Source organism: Anolis sagrei, chromosome 1 (assembly GCF_037176765.1).
Source record: "Anolis sagrei isolate rAnoSag1 chromosome 1, rAnoSag1.mat, whole genome shotgun sequence".
Taxonomy (NCBI): Eukaryota; Metazoa; Chordata; class Lepidosauria; order Squamata; family Dactyloidae; genus Anolis; species Anolis sagrei.
In genome coordinates, this window is record NC_090021.1 from 162914519 (window position 1) to 162935916 (window position 21398).

The following is a 21398-nucleotide window of genomic DNA, read 5'->3' on the forward strand; positions in this document are numbered from 1 at the left end:
TCTCTGCCCCGGAGTGTGGTGGAGGCTCCTTCTTTGGAAGCTTTTAAACAGAGGCTGGATGGCCATCTGTCAGGGATCTCTTCCAACTCTATGATTCTACTCATATTTGTATGTTTTCAAAGTGCTAGGTTGGCAGAAGCTGGAGCTAACAGCGAGAGCTCACCCCGCTCCCCGGATTTGAACCGTTGACCTTTTGGACAGCAAGTTCAGCAGCTCAGTGGTTTAACCCACTGTGCCACCAGGGGGCAACAGCTGGTAAACTGTCTAGGATTTCTGGGAACTGAAGTCCAAAACATTCAGGTGGAGCACAGTTCGAGAAACACTGCTTTAGAAAAAGATAGATACCATTTGCGGCCATTTCATACATGATAAAAACTATGTAGAAACAAATGTATTGTGCTTATGCAGATCATAATCTGTGGCAATGTTGTGTTGTACACTAGGTACATGCAATTTCTACCTTACTGCTCCATCTTTGCTTGTAAGCTGCTTTCGAAAATTTTAAAGTGCAGAGTTGGTCCCTTACAGGAATTATGGAATGCATGAAGAAAATGTTAGTGAAGAAAGTCTTGATTGTGAATTTGCATGGATGAGATGTTTATAACATTTCTTAATGTACATCCCTACTCTTAGTATATATCCCTGATTTCTCAATGCCTCTGAACTTAGTATTGTTTCTGCTGCCTTTGTTTGCCTTAGAATAATAGAATCCTAGAGTTGGAAGAGACCTCACGGACCATCCAGTCCAACCCCCTGCCAAGAAGCAGGAATATTGCATTAAAAGCACCCCTGACAGATGGCCATCCAGCCTCTGCTTAAAAGCTTCCAAAGTAGGAGCCTCCACCACACTCCGGGGCAGAGAGTTCCACTGCTGAACTGCTCTCACAGTCAGGGAGTTCTTCCTAATGTTCAGGTGGAATTTCCTTTCTTGTAGTTTGAAGCCATTGTTCCGTGTCCTAGTCTCCAGGGAAGCAGAAAACAAGCTTGCTCCCTCCTCCCTATGACTTCCTCTCACATATTTATACATGGCTATCATATCTCCTCTCAGCCTTCTCTTCTTCAAGCTAAACATGCCCAGCTCCTTAAAGCACTCCTCATAGGGCTTGTTCTCCAGACTCTTGATCATTTTAGTCACCCTCCTCTGGGCACATTCCAGCTTGTCAAGATCTCTCTTCAATTGTGGTGCCCAGAATTGGACACAATATTCCAGGTGTGGTCTAACCAAGGTAGAATAGAGCATGGGGAGCATGGCTTCCCTGCATCTAGACACTATGCTCCTATTGATGCAGGCCAAAAATCCCATTGGCTTTTTTTGCCGCCACATGACATTGTTGGCTCATGTTTAACTTGCTGCCTTCTTTGTCTTCAGTGAGTAGCAGAAAAGAGTACTAAACTTTCTTAGAAAGCACAGTTAACCGCATTAACATGAGTAGTCACTTTCTGTTTTATGATCAGTTATGTTGGCCCCTTCTGTCACTTAGATCAGGGAGACAGACATCCAAACCGGAAGGCAAGGGGGCAGCTACGGACGAAAATTGAATCTGGGGAAGGAACCATCCCTGTCCGATCTACCACAACTATCCAGACTTGGGATGGAGTACTGCAGGGAGAGAGACTGCTCACTATGTCATGCAGCGATAAGATAGCCCGGTAAGCTTTTTCTGTTCTGCTGAACTGACAGCTTTTGCACATGGCTGGATCCTACATGATTCAGCAATACAATTCATGGTGTTTGTACTGAGTTCTGTTGAAAGTTTTATCCTGGGAAGTTGATTGACTACATGTTTGTTTATTTGGCTGTGTTTTCCCTTTTTATAAAATTTTCAATTGTACATATTTTAATTAGGAAAACTGAGGGGTTTTTTAAAAAACAAACACTGAGTATCCATTTATAGTCCTAATGTCCACAACAGGAAATACAACTAATGTGAAATCTGCATGCAAACACATTGTCCACCACTGCATCCCACTTGTTTCATCTCATGTCAAATCCAATCTCTATGCTGCTTTCTCAATTTGGAAGTGTTTACAGAGACATTCTTGGTTTTGAGGTTCACTCCCGGAAGGGAGAAACTAAAACAATGCTCCCTTTGTAAGATGTAAAATATGTTTTTAATTCCCCTCCATGTGTAGTTGAGCTATATCCTGACACTGATATGGGCTAGGTTGGCATTGTTACCATCCTTAGCACTTAGTATGCATGATATAGTTGACAAAATATTTTTATTTCAGGATGAAAGTGCAAAACAATCACCAAACTATCTATTATTTCTTGGCTGCATTAATATTCACTCCCCTGAGCAAATGTTTGATAGAAGCACCTTTGGCAGCAATTACACTACAAGTTGTGTTGGCTAAGCCTCTATCAGCTTTGCACATCTGGACCCTACCATTTTTGTCCATTTCTCTTGACAAATCTTCAAGACACTTGTCATGAATGACTTTGAAGCATAGGTTTTTTTAATTGCAATTTCCAGTGTGAGAGGGTATATCAGATTACAGAAAAACATTTAGACAAAAAATGACATTGGACATACAGACATACAGATTCTTATGCAACTACATTGGATTTACGATTACATTGGTTAACAAACAAACAAAGGGGACCTCACTACCTCTGAGGATGCTTGCCATAGATGCAGGCGGAACGTCAGGAGAAATGCCTCTAGAACATGGCCCTATAGCCCGAAAAAACCTACAAGAACCTAGTGATTCCAGCCATGAAAGCCTTCGACAAAACAAAGGGGAGTTACATTTTCACTCAACATTCACACACATGTACACACATTCATCCACATGCACCCAAATATTAACATATCCTTTTCTTCATCCTTGGAGAAGCACCTCTTAGGCCAGACCCTGCTTTCCTGCAGCCTGCCAATACACAGTTCCATAATTTCCATAATGCCATAACTTCAAAACGCTGAAATGCACAATGCCAAGGACCAGATCCCTGTTTTCCATACAGCCTGATTCCCTGCACAAAATCCAAGATTTCAAAAGCACACTTCTTCCTCTTCCCTTGAGAAAGAAGCCCCAAAGTGACCAGACTGCTCCCGTGGAAACAGGGGCGGCTCAACACATTACGCAAAGTAAGCATTTGCAGTATAGTTGATTTTGCCCAGGGGCGCTCTTGAGGCACTCTTGGGGGGAAATAGACCTTGACATAGGCAAGTTATAGTTACTGGGATGTGTAAGCTCACAGCAGCCGCTCCCAGAAATGACACAGGACGCCAATCCGTGATCAGACAGGAAACTTTTACTACTGGATGCATATACACAATGAAAGCCAGGATTGGCACACAGACGCAAGTCAACCCTTATATACCCTCCCCCACATTCGAATCCCCTCTTCCCGCCTGACAAAGATCCCGCGCAATATTCCCCGCCAAACCACCAACGGCCCCTCCCAAGGCCACCAGCTGCAATTCCTTATCAGTTCTCCATGTCAGGAATCCGGTTTTTTGCGCCAACATCCAAGGCCAGGAAACCGAGTCCTGACATAACGTCCCCCTCCACCTCTTCTTCTTCCTGGAAGGGAAGCATACGTCACCATTATGTCCCTTCTTTGTCTAGCGGGCCTTGGTATTTCTTTAGCAAACTACAATGGAATGTTGGGTGTACCTTCCCCAATGCCTTAGGGAGTTTCAAAGTATATGTCACTTCGTTTATTTTGCTAGAAATTCTGAAGGGGCCAATATATTTGGGAGACAATTTCCGAGAGGGGGTATTTAGCTTGAGGTTTTTTGTGCTCAGCCACACTAAATCCCCCTCCTCCAACCTATCACCCTCCCTCCTCTTCCGATCTGCAAATAGTTTATATTTTCGTTGGGCCTCTCGTAGTGATTTTGCCACCTCCTCCCAGTTCGCCTTCATTTTGTCCGGCCATCCCTCCTTCCTCCCCAGCTCTTCCCCCCAACTCGGCAGTTTGGATAAAGGGGTTACTTCCATGCCGTACACTATTTCAAAGGGGGACTTCCCTGTGGATGCGTGACAGGCTCCATTATACGCAATTTCTGCAAACGGGAGTAAATCGGCCCAATCGGTTTGGCATTGGTTGGTGTATGTCCTTAGGAACAGCCCCAAGGTCTGTTGCGTGCGTTCGACCCCCCCATTGGTCATGGGATGGAACGCTGAACTCAGGGTCCTTTCCACCCCCATCAACTGCATGAATTCTTCCCAGAACCGGGCCGTAAATTGCACCCCTCGGTCACTAATCACCTGGTCTGGACAACCATGTAACCGATAGATGTGTTTGATAAATAGCTCAGCCAATTTCTCTGCAGATGGTAATTTAGGCAGCGCTATGAAATGCGCTTGCTTTGAGAACAGATCCATTACCGTCCATATGTAATGTTGACCTCGGCTAATTGGGAGTTCGCCCACAAAGTCCATAGCAATTACCCTCCACGGTTGTGATGGTTCTGCCACCTTTTGCAATAACCCCGTTGGTTTTTGTGGGGTTGCCTTACTTTGTGCACACGCATTGCACCGAGATACATACATTTTGGTGTCATTCCTCATCCCTGGCCACCAACACTGACGTGCCAACATTTTCAGGGTTTTCGTTACTCCCCAGTGTCCCGCTCCCTTACTGCCGTGGCATCTGATCATCATTTTTTCCCTCAGGTTGCCTGGGATATATAACTTTCTATGTACAAATCCCAACCCATCCTTCCATTCCACCTTTTCCTTATTTCTTTCCAGCCACTCATCCTCCCTGCATGCCTGTCTTATCTCCTCCTCCCATCCTCCGTCTTTGCTCTCAACCCCCACCAGCCTCTGGCTGCGTTCCGTTTGCGCTCGTGTTTGCACTGCCATGCCCCACTGCTGTTCTGAGAATACGCTCCCCTTCGGGCTTCGCCCCCTCCCTTCATCCTCCGGCATTCTCGACAACGTGTCTGCAACCACATTTTGTTTCCCCTTTTGGAAACGCAGCTTAAAATCAAATCTACTGAAATACTGAGCCCATCTTATTTGCTTTGCTGACAATTGCCTGGGTGAGGTGAGGTATTGTAAGTTTTTATGGTCGGTCCACACTTCAAAGGGGATGCCGCTTCCCTCTAATAGGTGCCTCCACGTTTCTAGAGCCCTCACCACTGACAGAGCCTCCTTCTCCCACACCGGCCAGTTCCGTTCGGTTTCGCTGAACTTTTTTGAGATGAACCCGCAGGGTTTCAACCTCCCTTCTGGATCCCTTTGCATCAGAGCCGCCCCGTAAGCCCAATCTGATGCATCACAATGGATTATGAATGGTTTGGTCAAATCGGGGTGGATTAACACTGGTTCCTCAGTGAACCTGCGTTTCAGTTCTTCAAAAGCTTTTTGGCACTCTGCTGACCAATTTAGCTTCGCTCCCGGGGACCGCACTTTCACCGTTTCCCCCTTTCCCTTCGTTTTGAGCAGTTCAGTTAAGGGCAATGTTATCTGCGCAAAGTCCTCTATGAACCCCCGGTAGAAATTTGCAAATCCGAGGAATGATTGCAACTGTTTGCGCGTTTGGGGAGGGCTCCACCCCCTGACATCCTCCACCTTTGCCGGATCCATTGCTATCCCTCCCTTGGATATCCGGTACCCCAGGAAGTCTATCTGTTCCTTATTGAACTCACATTTTGATAGCTTTGCAAACAATTTTGCCTCCCTCAATTTCTGGAGCACCTCTCTCACCAATTTGACATGAGATCGTCTATCCCGTGTAAACACAATTACATCATCTACTAAACAAAACACCCCGCGATACAATAATGGGTGTAGCACCTCATTAATCATTTGCATAAATGCTGATCCAGAGCCTTTGAGTCCAAACGGACAAATTAAATATTCAAAATGGCCGAGCGCACAGGCAAACGCCGTTTTCCATCTGTCCTCAGGCCTTATGCGCAACTTGTGATAGGCCTCGATCAAGTCAATTTTCGTGAACACCCTTGCTTCTGATAACCTCGACAGCAAGTCCTTGGTTAGTGGCATGGGGTAGTTGTTGGTGGTGCTCACTGCATTCAGCCCCCTATAGTCCACGCACAGTCTCAATGAACCGTCCTTTTTGTGCCTAAACAGCACTGGGGCTCCCAAGGGTGACTCGGATGGCCTTATGAACCCTCGGGCCAAGTTTTTTTCAATATATTTTCTCAGTTCCTCCATCTCCTTGACCGACATGGGGTACAATTTACTCCTAGGCAACTTGGCATCCTCATTGAGTTCAATCTTTACTTCGACCCTCCTAGGAGGGGGAAGCTGGTCCGCCTCCTTTTCGTCAAACACATCCTCAAAGTCTTTGTACTCAGGGGGAATTTCCTGCACCCCACCCGCCGTGTTTTCTTCCCCCTTGCAACATTTTCCCCTTTCTTCGCTCTGGAATGTTATGCTGCCTTCCCTCCAATTGATCTGTGGGTTGGCTTCCTTTAACCATGGCATCCCCAGTATTACATTGTAAGTGGCCATAGGGGATACTACAAAGGTTATGCTGCCTTCCCAGCTCCCCACTTTACATCTCACTTCTCCTACTTCAAATCGCGCCGGGGCCCCAGCCGCCACTGACCCATCTAGCTGCGAGAATGCTATGGGGCTCTGCAAGGGGGTTTTCTCACATTTCAGTTCGTCTGCTAACTCTGGGGCCATAATGTTTCTTGAGCAGCCGCAATCCATGAGGGCTTTGCAGCTGGCCCACTTCCCCTCCCCTTCTAGCCTGATCGGGAATACTAGCATTCCTGGGCTGTGACTCACCAGATCTCCCACTGGGGCCCTAGAAGGGGGGCTTTCCTCCGCTCTCTTCCCTGCAGCCGGTTTGAACTTTGGGAAATGGGATTCTCCCCCTTTCCTTTGTCGGCATTCGGCAGCCCGATGGCCCAGGCGACCGCATACATAACAGCCGCCCCTCTGCTCCTTGGGCCCTCCGGTTGGGGCTTTCCCGACCGTGCCTCTCTCTGTCCTCCGACTCTCCTCCTTTGCTCTCGTCTGCTGCGGCGCCGCTCCTTGATGCCTCTTGACCTGGGCCAAGGTCGTCTCGATGCGGCCGGCCAGCTCAATCCATCCGCCTATCTCCTCCGGGTCGTCACGATGAAGCGCCCAGGTCAAGATTTCCTTCCGCAGGCCCTCTTTGAAGATCTGGACTTTGGTGGTGTTGGACCACTCTGGGACCTTCTCCGCCCTCAACCGGAATTCCTCCACGTACTCGGATACGGAACGATGTCCTTGGGTTATCGTCTGCAGCTTTTCCCTCGCCCGGACCCTCTCGAGCGGATCCCTGAAGCGCGCCTCCATCGCAGCCAGGAATCGCCTTGTAGATCCCAAACATGGGTCGTGCCTGGCGTGGAGCTGGACGTACCACTCCGCTGCTCCCCCTCTCAGTGCTGCGCCCACTGCTCGCACCCTGCTTGCCTCTGACCCGAAGGTAAGGGCGTTATCTTCTAGATATCCCCTCACCATAGTCAGGAAGTATGCGAGGTTCCCGGCTTCTCCTCCGAACTCGATCCTCAGCTCCTCCCTCCTAGGTTGGTATGGAAGGGGCTGCCTCTCCCGGTTCTCCGCTCGCGGTGGCCCTCCCTGGAGCCCTCTCTGCTCCGGGGGCAATTCCTGACGCCCTGTGCCGCGCCCGGCTCCGGCCGGGGGCACCAGGAACGTCTGCTGGGACGCCAGTCCCCGGGGTCGTTCCTCCTCCTCATCGCTCTCCGCCGTAGCCCTCCAACTTGTCTGCGCTTTAGGACGTGCCCCGGGTCCCCGGTCACTCCTCTCCCCCGCGCTCCACATCGATTCCCCTCGGGGTGGTGGTTCCTCTAACAGGGGGGCCAGCCTCTCCATCACTTTTGACATCATCGCGAGGGTGGTCTGCATTGATGCCATCTTTTCCTCCAGGAAATCCAACCTCTGCGGGGAGGAAAACTCTAGCCCGCTGCTTTCTCTCGTTGCTGCCCCTGCCCCCTTCACTCGCCTCTGTGTGACTCCGTTGGGCTGGGCGTACGCAGTCGACGAAGCCAAGGCATTCACTCTCTCCAGCTCCTCTTCCGCATTCTCGAAAGGGGATGCTGGCTCTCCCCCTTCCGTTGGATCTTCCTCCTGTTGCATAGGGATGCCTCACCACAGCCGTGGGATGGCACCGAGCAATCCTGGCTTAATGTAAGCTCACAGCAGCCGCTCCCAGAAATGACACAGGACGCCAATCCGTGATCAGACAGGAAACTTTTACTACTGGATGCATATACACAATGAAAGCCAGGATTGGCACACAGACGCAAGTCAACCCTTATATACCCTCCCCCACATTCGAATCCCCTCTTCCCGCCTGACAAAGATCCTGCGCAATATTCCCCGCCAAACCACCAACGGCCCCTCCCAAGGCCACCAGCTGCAATTCCTTATCAGTTCTCCATGTCAGGAATCCGGTTTTTTGCGCCAACATCCAAGGCCAGGAAACCGAGTCCTGACAGGGATGTATAGTTCACCTACAATCAAAGAGCATTCTGAACTCCACCAATGATGGAATTGAACCAAATATGGCACACAGAACTCCCACGACGAACAGAAAATATATATCAGTGATTGGTTGGGGGGGGGGGGGAGGTGCCAAAATACTGTTTGCTTACTGTTGAAAATTACCTAGGGCCGCCTCTGCGTGCAAATCTGCCACTCTCCATAGGCACGCTATCTCTTTCCTTCCCATGGAGCAGAGCATAGCGGGTGAGCCAGACTCCTCAGGTCGGTCACAATTTGAGCATTATAGGAATATAAGACTATAGGAATATTCTGCTTGTGTAGTCCAAAAGTTGTAAATTAATGATAGACATCTTCCATCCTGGATCCATCTCCGTTTCCTGACCAGGTGTTGATCTTCTTGATTGGTGTTGACCTTATGTTGACTTCCTTCTTAACATAAGGAATGTTGCAAACATTTCTGTTATCACTGTCCCAATTCTTATCAGAGTTTACTCTTCAGATCTTATTAGCAGGTTTTAATCACATGCCAGAAAGCAGCTGTTAGTCATTGCAGGTCTTAATATTATACTGGTGTTTCCAACATTTTTAACTCCAACCACACATCCTTCCATTCTTCCATTCATTCCCACACATCATATTAAATTCATATTTGTCAATTCTGCACATTGAATTTCTTGTGACGCACTCAGGATCATTCAAGACATTCAGGCATGGTTTTTAAAATCATTTGGGGTTTTCTTTAGCTGAGGGTTTAGGGTAGAGGTGTCAAACTTGTGCCCTCTAGATGGACCACAGTTTCTCCAGTGGTCAGTAATTTGGGAGTTGAAGTCTAAAATGCCTGGAGGGCCACAAGTGTGATACCACTGGTTAAGGGTCATCCTGCTGGAAAGTAAACCACCATGTCTCTTGCAGACCGAAACAGCGTCTCCTTCAGAATTGCCTTGCATTTGGCTCCATCCATCTTGCTCACAGTCCAGACCACTGTCCCAGAGACCTTCCACACAGCCATATAACCCAGAATATCAAGGCGGAAAATCCCACAATATATGCTTTGAACTGGCTTATCTGAGTCCACACTGCCATATATTCCAGTTCAAAGCAAAAAATGTGGGATTTTATTCAGCTGTGTGGAAGGGGCCCCAGTCACTGCTAAGAATAAGCATCCCCATGCTGCCACCACAGTGCTTCATTGTGGGGATGATGTTCTCAAGGCAGTGATTTCTTATGCATTTGCACCCCATGTAACATATGGTAGTAAGGTCAAATCAAGTCTTTTTGCAGTTACTGGGTATATTAAGAGACTGGTGATCAACTGAATGTTTGAAAGAATTTTTAAAAGGCAGGTAAGTATGACAATTAGTCAGAGTGGGAATTTGGCAAATTTGAGATGTTGCAAGAGTTAGTCATAGATAGACATTAGTTAGATTCAGGGTCAGAGGCCCCTTCTATACTGCCCTATATCCCAGGATCTGGTCCCAGGTTATCTGCTTTAATCTGGATTATTTGAGTCTCCAATGCTAGATAATCTGGGATATTTATTTATTTTATTTATCGTGTCAGGAGCAGATTAAACAGTTCTGTTGCATTTTTTAAACAAACAAACAAACAGACAGACAGACAGACAGACAAAACACAAAGTTTGCAAGCTTGGTAGTTGATTAAATGTCCTTTGACCAGTATCTGGCCAGTTGGAGTGCCTCTGGTGTTGCCGCAAGGAGGTCCTCCATTGTGCATGCAGCAGGGCTCAGGTTGCATTGCAGCAGGTGGTCTGTAGTTTGCTCTTCTCCACACTCACATGTTGTGGATTCCACTTTGTAGCCCCATTTCTTAAGATTGGCTCTGCATCTCGTGGTGCCAGAGCGCAGTCTGTTCAGCACCTTCCAAGTTGCCCAGTTTTCTGTGTGCCCAGGGGGGAGTCTCTCATTTGGTATCAACCATTGATTGAGGTTTTGGCTTTGAGCCTGCCACTTTTGGACTCTTGCTTGCTGAAGTGTTCCACCGAGTGTCTCTGTAGATCTTAGAAAACTATTTCTTGATTTAAGTCTTTGACGTGCTGGCTGATATCCAAACAGGGGATGAGCTGGAGATGTCACTGCCTTGGTCCTTTCACTATTGGCTGCTACTTCCTGGTGGATGTCAAGTGGTGCAATACCAGCTAAACAGTGTAATTTCTCCAGTGGTGTAGGGCGCAGACACCCCATGATAATGCGGCATGTCTCATTAAGAGCCATATCCACTGTTTTAGCGTGGTGAGATGTGTTTCACACAGGGCATGCGTACTCAGCAGCAGAGTAGCATAGCGCAAGGGCAGATGTCTTCACAGTGTCTGGTTGTGATCCCCAGGTTGTGTCAGTCAGCTTTCGTATGATATTATTTCTAGTGCCCACCTTTTGCTTGATATTCAGGCAGTGCTTCTTGTAGGTCAGAGCACAGTCCAAAGTGACTCCAAGGTATTTGGGTGTGCTGCAATGCTCCAGTGGGATTCCTTCCCAGGTAATCCTCAGAGCTCGGGATACTTGTCTGTTCTTAAGGTGAAAAGCACATGTCTGTGTTTTAGATGGGTTAGGGATCAGCTGCTTTTCCCTGTAATAGGCAGTAAGAGCACCTAGAGCTTCGGAGAGCTTCTGTTCAACCATCTCAAAGCTCCCTGCTTGAGCAGTAATGGCACGATCATCAGCATAGATGAAACTCTCTGTCCCTTCCGGCAGTGGCTGGTCATTTGTGTAAATGTTGAACATGGATGGAGCAAGCACGCTCCCCTGAGGCAGGCCGTTCTTCTGTTTCCGCCATCTGCTTCTCTGGACCTGGAACTCAACAAAAAAGCTCCTGTTTTGTAGCAGGTTTCCTATGAGGTGGGTGAGATGGTAGTCCTTTGTGATATTATACATTTTTCTCAGGAGGAGGCGGTGGTTCACAGTATCATAAGTCACTGACAGGTCTATGAAGACAGCTCCTGTGATCTGCTGCCTTTCAAAGCCATCTTCTATGTGCTGAGTCAGGTTCAACACTTGTGACGTGCAGCTTTTGCCTTTCCTGAAGCCAGCTTGCTGTGGAATCAGACATGGGTCTATTTTTTCCATAATTCTATGCAAAGTAAGTCTCTCCAGGACTTTGTAGAGGTGACACAACAGGGAGATTGGTCTATAGCTTTTTGGATCATTACGATCTTTGCCTGGCTTCAAGATGGCGATGACTCTTGCTTTCCTCCAGATTTTGGGGATCTGACAGGATGCAGTGCAGTTGTTCATCAGCTCCAGCAGCCAGTGCCTTGCTTTTGGGACAAAGTTCTTGGGATAAGAAGATAATAATAGAATCATAGAATAATAGAGTTGGAAGAGATCACTTAGGCCATTTAGTCCAACCCCCTGCCAATGCAAGAAAAGCACAATCAAAGCATCCCTGACAGATGACAATCCAGTCTCTGTTTCAAAGCTTCCAAGAAAGGAGCTTGCACCACACTCTGAGGCAAAGAGTTCCTCTGCTGAACATCTCTTACAATCAGGAAATTCATCTTAATGGAATGTCCTTTTCTGTAATTTTAACCCATTCCTCCGAGTCCTAGTTTCCAGGACAGTAGAAAACTAGCCTGCTCCCTCTTCCTTGTGACAGCCTTTCACAGATTTACCTCCTCCCAACCTTCTCTTCTGCAAGCTAAATATGCCATGCTATTCTGAACAGAACTGTTGTGACATGCAGTCCAACAACCGAAGTACTGTGCCTGTGTTAAACATGTTCACTGAATTGGAGTTGAAGGGAAGAGGCAGCCAGGGCAGCTGTTTCAGGATGGGTGTAAAATTGACTCCATCTGTCCATTGTCCATTGTTTGTGTTCAGTTAATTTATGTATTGTGTTGATGCTATGTAATTTTATTTTTATTTGCACCTTGAGTTATTTTTAAGCACCTTGAGTACTTTTGTGAACCGCCCCGAGACCCTTTGGGGAGATGGGGCGGAGTACAAATAATGTTTTATTTTTATTATTATATATTATTATTATCTGTTTCACTTTGATAACATTTCAGTCAATTTCGTTTTCCAATTATTTTAATCTGATTTAATGCATTATTTATTATACATGGATTTTAGCTCAGCTAGTTGCTTTTATGCTGCTTTGTTTTTGTTTTTGTTTTATCTTCGTCAATTGCTTCTGTGCTGCTTTTAAAAATTCTGTTTGTCTTTCATGCTGTTGTTTTAAATAGCTTTTATTGTCATGCTGATTCCTTGTAATCCGGTCTGGAAACTTGTTGAAGGGAAGGATAAAAAAAATCTCTATACCACACTCTATACCACACTATAGAAATGAATATATCAGATCTCAGATTCATCGGCCCGTCCTGGGATTCACATATTTTTGGGACTGTTATATAGTGCTGCAGATGAACCTTGATGCTTTCTGATTATATTTCCCATTATATTGTCAATTGTGCTGTCAGCCTTTCTTTAGAGATAAAGGAAGCAAATAGGGTACACTGAAATGAATTTGAAATTCTGGATTTCTTGATGATTTGATCCATGCTTTCTGAAGTCAGTTCTGACCTTCCGTCCTTGACCCCTAACAAACCAACATATTATTGTATTGTCGAAGGCTTTCACGGCCGGAATCACTGGGTTGTTGTAGGTTTTTTTGGGCTATATGGCCATGTTCTAGAGGCATTCTCTCCTGACGTTTCGCCTGCATCTGGTCACCTCACAACCTCTGAGGATGCTTGCCATAGATGCAGGCGAAACGTCAGGAGAGAATGTCTCTAGAACATGGCCATATAGCCCGAAAAAACCTACAACAACCCAACATATTATTATTAAGATTGGTTAGACAGAGATGCTCTACTCTCTTATATAATTTCATCTTTTTGCTTTTTGCTGGTAGACATTCTGTACCTAATTCCCTTGAATTTGTTTTACTTTAGGTGGAATGTACTTGGTATTCAAGGAGCATTACTTAGCCTTTTTGTGGAGCCAATTTACTTCTCTAGCATTATCTTGGGGAGCTTATACCATGGAGACCACCTATCCAGAGCAGTGTATCAGCGGATAGCAGAGATAGAAGATTTACCACCTCTCTATGTGCTTAATAGACCTTTACTCAGTGGTAAGTTTACAATGAAAGATAAACTGAATTTTTGCTGGTATGTTTTTTTACAGTACTGCAGATTGATAGGCTGACATCGGGGTAAACAGGGTAAAATAATTGTCTGAGTAGGGCACATGACATGTTTAATGTTTTAATTTGCACATTATCTAATCGTTTTTAATTGTTTATAGTTCAGGTTTTGTATTTCTTTTCACTTGCATTGTTTTAATATGTTGTTACCCACCTTGAGGAGCCCCCGGTGGTGCAGTGGGTTAAACCCCTGTGCTGGCAGGACTGAAGACCGACAGGTCATAGGTTCGAATCCGGGGTGAGGTGGATGAGCTCCCTCTATCAAGCTCCAGCTCCTCATGCGGGGACATGAGAGAAGCCTCCCACAAGGATGATAAAACATCAAAACATCCAGGCGTCCCCTGGGCAACGTCCTTGCAGACGGCCAATTCTCTCACACCAGAAGCAACTTGCAGTTTCTCAAGTCGCTCCTGACACGACAAAAAAAAAAAACAAAAAATAAACAAAACCACCTTGAGTCTCTTTCTTGCAGAAAAAAATATTTATTTATTTGAAACATATCTATTCCACCCTTCTCACCCCAAAGGGGACTCAGGGCGGAGCACAACATATAAATGGCAAGCATTCCATGCCAGGACATAAAATAACTATAAATATGCACAAACAGTTACATCTACTTTAAAATCAATTGTTTAAAACCATCTCAAAACATCATGCTGGCTCTGGTCAGCGGAGTGGGTTTCCTATTATTGCCCTATTGCACTGTCCCAAAAGCTTGGTCCCACAGCCAGGTCTTTACCATTTTTCTGAAGGACAGGAGGGAGGGGGCTGATCTAATCTTGCCAGGGAGGGAGTTCCATAACCAAAGGGCAATCACTGAGAAGGTCCTCTCTCTTGTCCCTGCCAAACACGCCTGTGACAATAGAGGGACTGAGAGCAGGGCCTCCCCAGTCTTCGCGGTGGTTTGTAAGGGGAGATGCATTCGGACAGGTAAATTGAGCCATGGCTGTTTAGGGCTTTATAGGCCAAAGCCACCAAATGCAGGTATCTATCCATCTATCTATCTATCTATCTATCTATCTATCTATCTATCTATAAATGCTCTGTGCATAATGAGTACCTTAAAAACGAAAGAACAAATGAACGAAATCACACCAAATTTGGCAACAAAATGTCTCACCATCACTCAAAAATTTATGATTTTGTCATTTGGGAGTTGTAGTTGCTGGGATTTATAGTTCACCTATAATCAAAGAGCATTCTGAACTCCACCAACGATGGAATTGAACCAAACTTGGCACACAGGATTCCCCTGGCCAACTGAAAACACTAGAAGGGTTTGGTGGGCATTGACCTTGCGTTTTGGAGTTGTAGTTCACCTACATTTAGAGAGCACTGTGAACTCAAACAATGATGGATCTGGATCTGGACCAAACTTGGAAGGAATACTCAATATGCCCAAATATAAACACAGATTGAGTTTGGGGGAAATAGACCTTAACATTTGGGAGTTGTAGTTACTGGGATTACCTACAATCAAAGAGCATTCTGAACCAATGATAGAATTGGGCCAAACTTCCCACACAGAACACTCATGACCAACAGAAAATACTGTGTTTTCTGGTGGTCTTTGGTGAGCCTTCTGACACCCCCTCACAAACCCCCCAGGGGTCCCAAACCTCAGGTTGAGAAATGCTGCCTTAAGGCCATCCAGTCCAACTCCCTTCACCCGAGCAAGAAAAAATAAAGCCCTCTTGGCAAAGAGCCATCCAGCCATAGATATAGATAAATATATATGATGCACACACACATATGTTTATGACAGATATAATACCATAGATTTGTAAGGGACCCCTAAAGAAGGACAATTATATGTTGCATGTTCCAGAGTAGGCAAACAATACAAAAATGCTTTGTTTGTTTTGAGTGACATCATAACTCAAAATCCACTGGAGGAATTGCCACTAAATTTGGCCACAAGTCACCTACTAACCCAAGGAATTGTAGTTCACCTCCATCCAGAGAACACTGTGGACTCAAACAATGATGGATCTGGACCAAACTTGACAGGAATACTCAATATGCCCAAATGTGAACACAGATGGAGTTTGGGGGAAATAGACCTTGACATTTGGGAATTGTAGTTCCTAGAATGTATCGTTCACTTACAATCAAAGAGCATTCTGAACCCCACCAACGATGTAATTGGGCCAAACATCCCACACTGAAACCCCATGACCAACAGAAAATTCTGTGTTTTCTGGTGGTCTTTGGTGACTCCTCTGACACCTCCCGGTTACCCCTTCCCCAGGGTCTTGACTTCCCAGGTTGAGAAATGCTGCCTTTAGGCCATACAGTCCATCTCCATTCACCAGGGCAAGAAAACATAATCAAACCCCTCCTGACAAAGGGCCATCCAGCCATTCACACACACACATATATGTATGTGACAGATGCAGTATCAAAGATTTGAAAGGGACCCCTGAAGAAGGACAATGATATGTTGCATGTTCCAGAGTAGGCAAACCAGACACTCTCCACATCAACACTGGCAAAGAAACAGCAATAAATACTGTTTACCCACAAGCATAAAGACATTACATATATTAGAAACCAACACTTTCTCATTACTTTATTTTCCAGATCTCCAGACTGGGCCACAGCAACGCGTGGCAGGGGACCGCTTGTCAATGAATAAAATAGTAATAATTTATTTCTTTCAGGTATCAGCAATGCTGAAGCCCGCCAACCAGGTAAAGCACCAAATTTCAGTGTGAACTGGACAGTAGGAGATGCTGGCCTTGAAGTTATTAATGCCACAACTGGCAAAGATGAGATGGGTCGTGCATCTCGTCTTTGTAAACAAGCTCTGTATAATCGCTGGATGCGCATCTATGGAAAGGTATGTCTTGAGAAGTGGATGGACTAGCACTGTAATCACCAGATATAACCACTGGGGCTTTTGGGCCTAGCGTTTGTTGGCAAACAATTTTCTCCAGAGTAAAAGGTGTAAGGATTTCAAAATTCAAGTAAAACTAGATAGAGTGATAGAATGGTACAGTGAAAAATACTGAAATTTGACACCACTTTAATTGCCATGACTCAAACTTTTTAAGCCAACTGTTGGAGGGGCAGACTATAGTTTGAAAAAACGTGAACAAATCCCTATGCACACTGCACATATTTTACTTGTAGTGCAAAAAAAAAAAAACCATGAAAGAACAATGCAATATTTAAAATGAAGAATGGTTCTAACCAACATAAACTTAGCAGTATTTCAGTGGGAGGTGTGGGCCTGCTTTTGGCTGATGTGTCAAGTTAATTAGTATTGTTGTTGTTGTTGTGTGCCTTCAAGTCGTTCCAGACTTAGGGCAACCCTAAGTCTAAAGTTTAGGGTGGAGGGTTGGATAAATGTCCTTGGAGGGGTGCATCTATCCCACGTGCCTTAGGTTGGGGTCCCCTGTGCTGGAATTTAAGAGATGCTTTGTTGGTGTTTAAGTCCAGGTAAATTCTGTATATGTTTTCATATATTTTTCCAGGCCTCAAAGCATTACACTATGTAACAAAATTTGGAAAAAAAATCTGTTCCTGATTTGAAAATATTATTTCCTGTTTAATTGTGCGGTGCGTACTTTAAAGTCACTGTTATACTCCAGAAACTTTGTTTTTGTGGCTGCCACAAACTATGTTGAATTGGTTGAGACTCTAGAAGATAGTCATCTTTTTGCGTCAGGAGCGACTTGAGAAAACTGCAAGTTGCTTCTGGTGTGATAGAATTGGCTGTCTGCAAGGACGTTGCCCAGGGGATGCCAGGATGTTTGATATTTTACCATTCTTGTGGGAGGCTTCTCTCATGTCCCCGCATGGGAAGCTGGAGCTGACAGAGGGAGCTCAATCTACTCTCCCAGGATTAAATCACTGACCTATCGGTCAGCAGTCCTGCAGCACAACGGTTTAACCCATTGCACCACTGGGGGCTCCAAGCTAGTCATTGAAAAACTATAGCAAAACATGCTGCAGGATGTCCTGCAAAAACAAAGTTTTTTGCTGTTCAATAAATCTTTTCCATGTTTTTATTATACGATGGGCATTCATTAAAGATTTCCCCAGACTCACTTCTATTTATCACAGGACGCTGAAACTGCACATGTGTAGTGATATAAGTCTCTATAGGTTACATGCCAATTTACAACTCAGAGCTGATAACGGTCTTGATTGTACAGGTGCTGAAGTGGTATGAGGTTTGATAATGGCCCCAGTGGAATAGCCCCAGTCATTAAGTTCCTTTACTTGAAAGGTTGTACATCAAAGGAGATGTTCAATGAGATGAAAAAGGTTTATGGTGATGATTCCCCATCATATGATGTAGTCAAGAACTGGTATTGTCAGTTCAATTGTGGTCGGACTTTAGTGCAAACAGCTCCAATTTGAGGGTAACCCCACTCTGCTATTGATGAACACACTATCCAGCAAGTGAAAATCACCATTTTGGAAAATCACGTAACCATTCGCCACCTAGCCCAAAATGTCAAGATTACTGTGGGGTCTGTGGAAAAAAAAATCCAAGACCATCTTCACCTGCATAAGGTACCCACTTGCTTGGTCCCTCGGCTACTCACATCTTTCCAGAAGCAAGAACGAGTCAAATGTTCTCAGGCTATTGACAATGTGCCATGGAAACCAGGAGGACTTTTTCAACAGACGGACCACACAGGATGAAAGCTAGGTCCATCACTATGATCCTGAGACTAAAGTCCAGTCAAAGCAATGGAAGCAGCATGACTCACTGCCTCTAAAGAAGGCACGGGCTTAATTCTCAGCAGGCAAGGTAATGCTCACAGTATTCTAGGACCAGCATGGAGTAGTATTGATGGATTTCAAGAAAGGATACCATGATCACTGGGGCACACTGTGCTTCACTGTTTCGGAAATTGTGGGAGGTCATCAAAACCAAGAGACATGTCATGCTCACCAAAGGTGTCAGTCTTCTGCAAGACAATGCACCAGTTCACAACTCACCTGTTGCCCAAATGGAAGCATGCTCCTGTGGCTTTGAAATTCTACCGCATCCCCCATATTCACCCGACCTCACACCATTGGATTTCCACCTCTTTCCGACAATAAAGTTAATTTTGAAGGGCAAGCGTTTTTCAGATGATGACACTCTGATTTCAGAAGTCACAATGTAGCTTTTGGAGCAACCTGTCGACTTCTAGAAGCGAGGTGCTTACAGTTGCTTTAACGGGAGAAGTGTGTGTCCCTAGTTGGCACCTAAGCAGAGAAAGACTAATAACTGTGCCAAGTTTCATTGTTTTCAGTCCACAGAAAGTGGGTCAGGGGAAATCTTTAATTACTGCCCCTTGTAAAACCAATTAGGAAATGACCCAGGAACAAAAATCGTGTTACATAGTGTTATAGTTTAATTTTAGAAACACAAATGGTAAGTGACGGAATGGGAAATGTGGGTTTGGATTGCTTTGGGCAAGTGATGAGATACAGTAAATAAGAATAAAAGAACTCCTTGTTTTTTTCTTGGCAATACTTTTATAGCTGGATAGTGTCATAAATCATCACAAGTTTGCCATAGATATTAATTGTATTTACTGTTTTGGTTTATTGCTTTTTTGTTTTTATTGATGTGTTGTTGGGCTTGGCCTCATGTAAGCCACTCCAAGTCCCTTGGGGAAATGGTGGCGGGGTATAAATAAAGTATTATTATTATTATTATTATTATTATTATTATAGATAACAAAGACTGTCTCTTTTTTCCTGCTTTCTCCCCTCCCCCCCAGCTTTCCTCCAACCTTCGTTCGAAAGTCAGCAAGCCAAACATATATCATGAGACGAAGCAAGTAGCTGCGGAATATCAAACTGCCAAAGAATGTTTGTTCAAAGCATTTTTGAAGGCGGGTCTTGGCGCCTGGGTGGAGAAGCCCATTGAACAGGATCAGTTTTCACTCACAGTCTGATCTCTGGATTGCATTTCACCTGGACCAGGGACTGTGGTGGAAACTACAATGGAAACTACATCAGCACTTCACTTGTACCATTATAACAGCAGCTTTTAAACCTTTTTTGTGGTTTGAGGACTAACTTGTGACCAAGTTTTGTTTTGTTTGTTTTACAGAAGTATTAAAATTGATGGGAATCTGATGACATAAAAATGAGTTTGGACTCAAAAATGAGTTTGGACGAGTTGATTACCTTCTCAAGAACTTTAGTCTGCAGGGAAAATCACAGTGCAACTCTCTTCAAGTAATTCATCTGAAGAGTTTACAAATTATTTTACCTATATTGTTGACGGGTGCATGATTAATGTGAATCACATAGGATGTTACACTAAAGTTTGACTATGTGGTTTGAATTTATGTTCTTTTAGAGCCTAAAAGACAGCTAATTTATGTGCTGCTTTTAGATTTTTATTTTTTAAATGGATTAAACGTATAGGAAAGATACAGAATAGAAAAATGAGACTGGAGTTTGACTAGCTAGTTTTCCCTGCTTCCCTGATCTTTCAAAACAGCTGCTGAAAACTTTGTGTCTTTGATGTATGTATTTATTAATCTGTGATCCAATTTTTAACATGCCACTTTTTATTCTATTTTAAAGTACCTGTCTTCTCTCCCCACTTGCACATATTGTGTAGTTATTTTTTACCATTGTAAACTGGAAACAAAAATATTTGTAATCGAACACATTTTAGACTTCAGTGTACAAAAACCTTTAGATATAGATGTGTTTCACAGGAACTCATTGGAGTACAACAGTAATGTTACCAGTGATGTGGCAATTTCAAACATTTGTTCGTTTGTGAGGAAATCTGCTGTCTTGCCAAAAAGCAACCTAGATCCAAACATCCCAACTGCTAAGGGTTATTCCATGGACAAAGCAGGTTTTAAAGTGAGAGCTCTTCTGAGCCTTAACATATTTTCAGCCAAACTGTCGTGTCCATCTGAAAAGCTATTGCCCGAGACACGCATTTAAAACGATATGAAGTCTTATTCTGAAGTTCAGTTTTCTTTTATCTTCTAGTAACAGGAGTCAATTACTAGAAGATCCTCATGTTGGTTTGCATTATCCTTGCTCCACAAGCATGTACAGGTCTGGATCTCTCAGGGACATCGGTTTTGGCTGAGGGAGTTAGTAACCCTAGTGAGTAGCGTTAAGCCCACATCTCTGTTGGTCATACCCCTGAGCGCCCTCTGTGTGTGTTGCACAGACCACTGCACATTAGGGCTCCCACTAATGTGCAGTGTGCATAGTCCTGTAACTAGGTAATCTACAAAGCCAGTAGTCACATGTAGCTCTCCTGTCCACTGCCAATGTTTCAGAAAGTATTATCTTCTTCTTATTGTTCTGCCTGGTATGGGGATGAGGGTGACCATGGAATCAGATGGGCAAGCTCAATACCTCAGCTTCTGTATCAAGCCCCACCGATTAGACATAAACATGAAATCCTCTTAGGAAATTACTTCCGCAGTTAATTAATCTCATTTTAAATGAAAGAGGGAATTCTTAGCAATCATGATAGAAATTTGGGCCTGATCTTCTCGATTCCATTCCACAAAGCATGCCGTGTAGGTTTAGCAAATTCTGCTCACCTGCTTGGAGCTAAATGATGCTTACATGTTTTGCTAAACCAGTGACGGGAAGTCAAGTTGTAATACTAGATGTATATCACATGTATATTGGCCTCTGCTTGATGTGATGTCCATCTCGAAGATATCACACCAGCTAAAAGTATTTAAATTATCTGTGTGGCTATGTATAGTAGATAGAAAAGGTAGCTAGCTCCTCACTTTTGAGTATTGTCCAGATACTACTGCCTACATAGTGTTGTGGTGATAGATGCACAAACTATACAAGGTTAT

The 21398-nt window shown here is 44.6% G+C and overlaps 1 protein-coding gene across 4 annotated transcripts in view; it reads left to right on the forward strand.

Annotated features, from left to right (window-relative positions):
• The window catches only part of ADARB1 (adenosine deaminase RNA specific B1), a 79146-nt gene extending 59452 nt beyond the window's left edge, over window positions 1-19694 (forward strand). For all 4 annotated transcript variants that reach the window (XM_067469893.1, XM_067469899.1, XM_067469888.1 and 1 more), the window contains 4 exons: window positions 1482-1650; window positions 13334-13515; window positions 16251-16429; window positions 19320-19694. In XM_067469893.1, the coding sequence (XP_067325994.1) occupies window positions 1482-1650; window positions 13334-13515; window positions 16251-16429; window positions 19320-19496 (707 nt within the window). In that variant the 3' untranslated portion in view covers window positions 19497-19694. The remainder of the gene's footprint in view (window positions 1-1481; window positions 1651-13333; window positions 13516-16250; window positions 16430-19319) is intronic.
• The last annotated feature ends 1704 nt before the right edge of the window (window positions 19695-21398 follow it).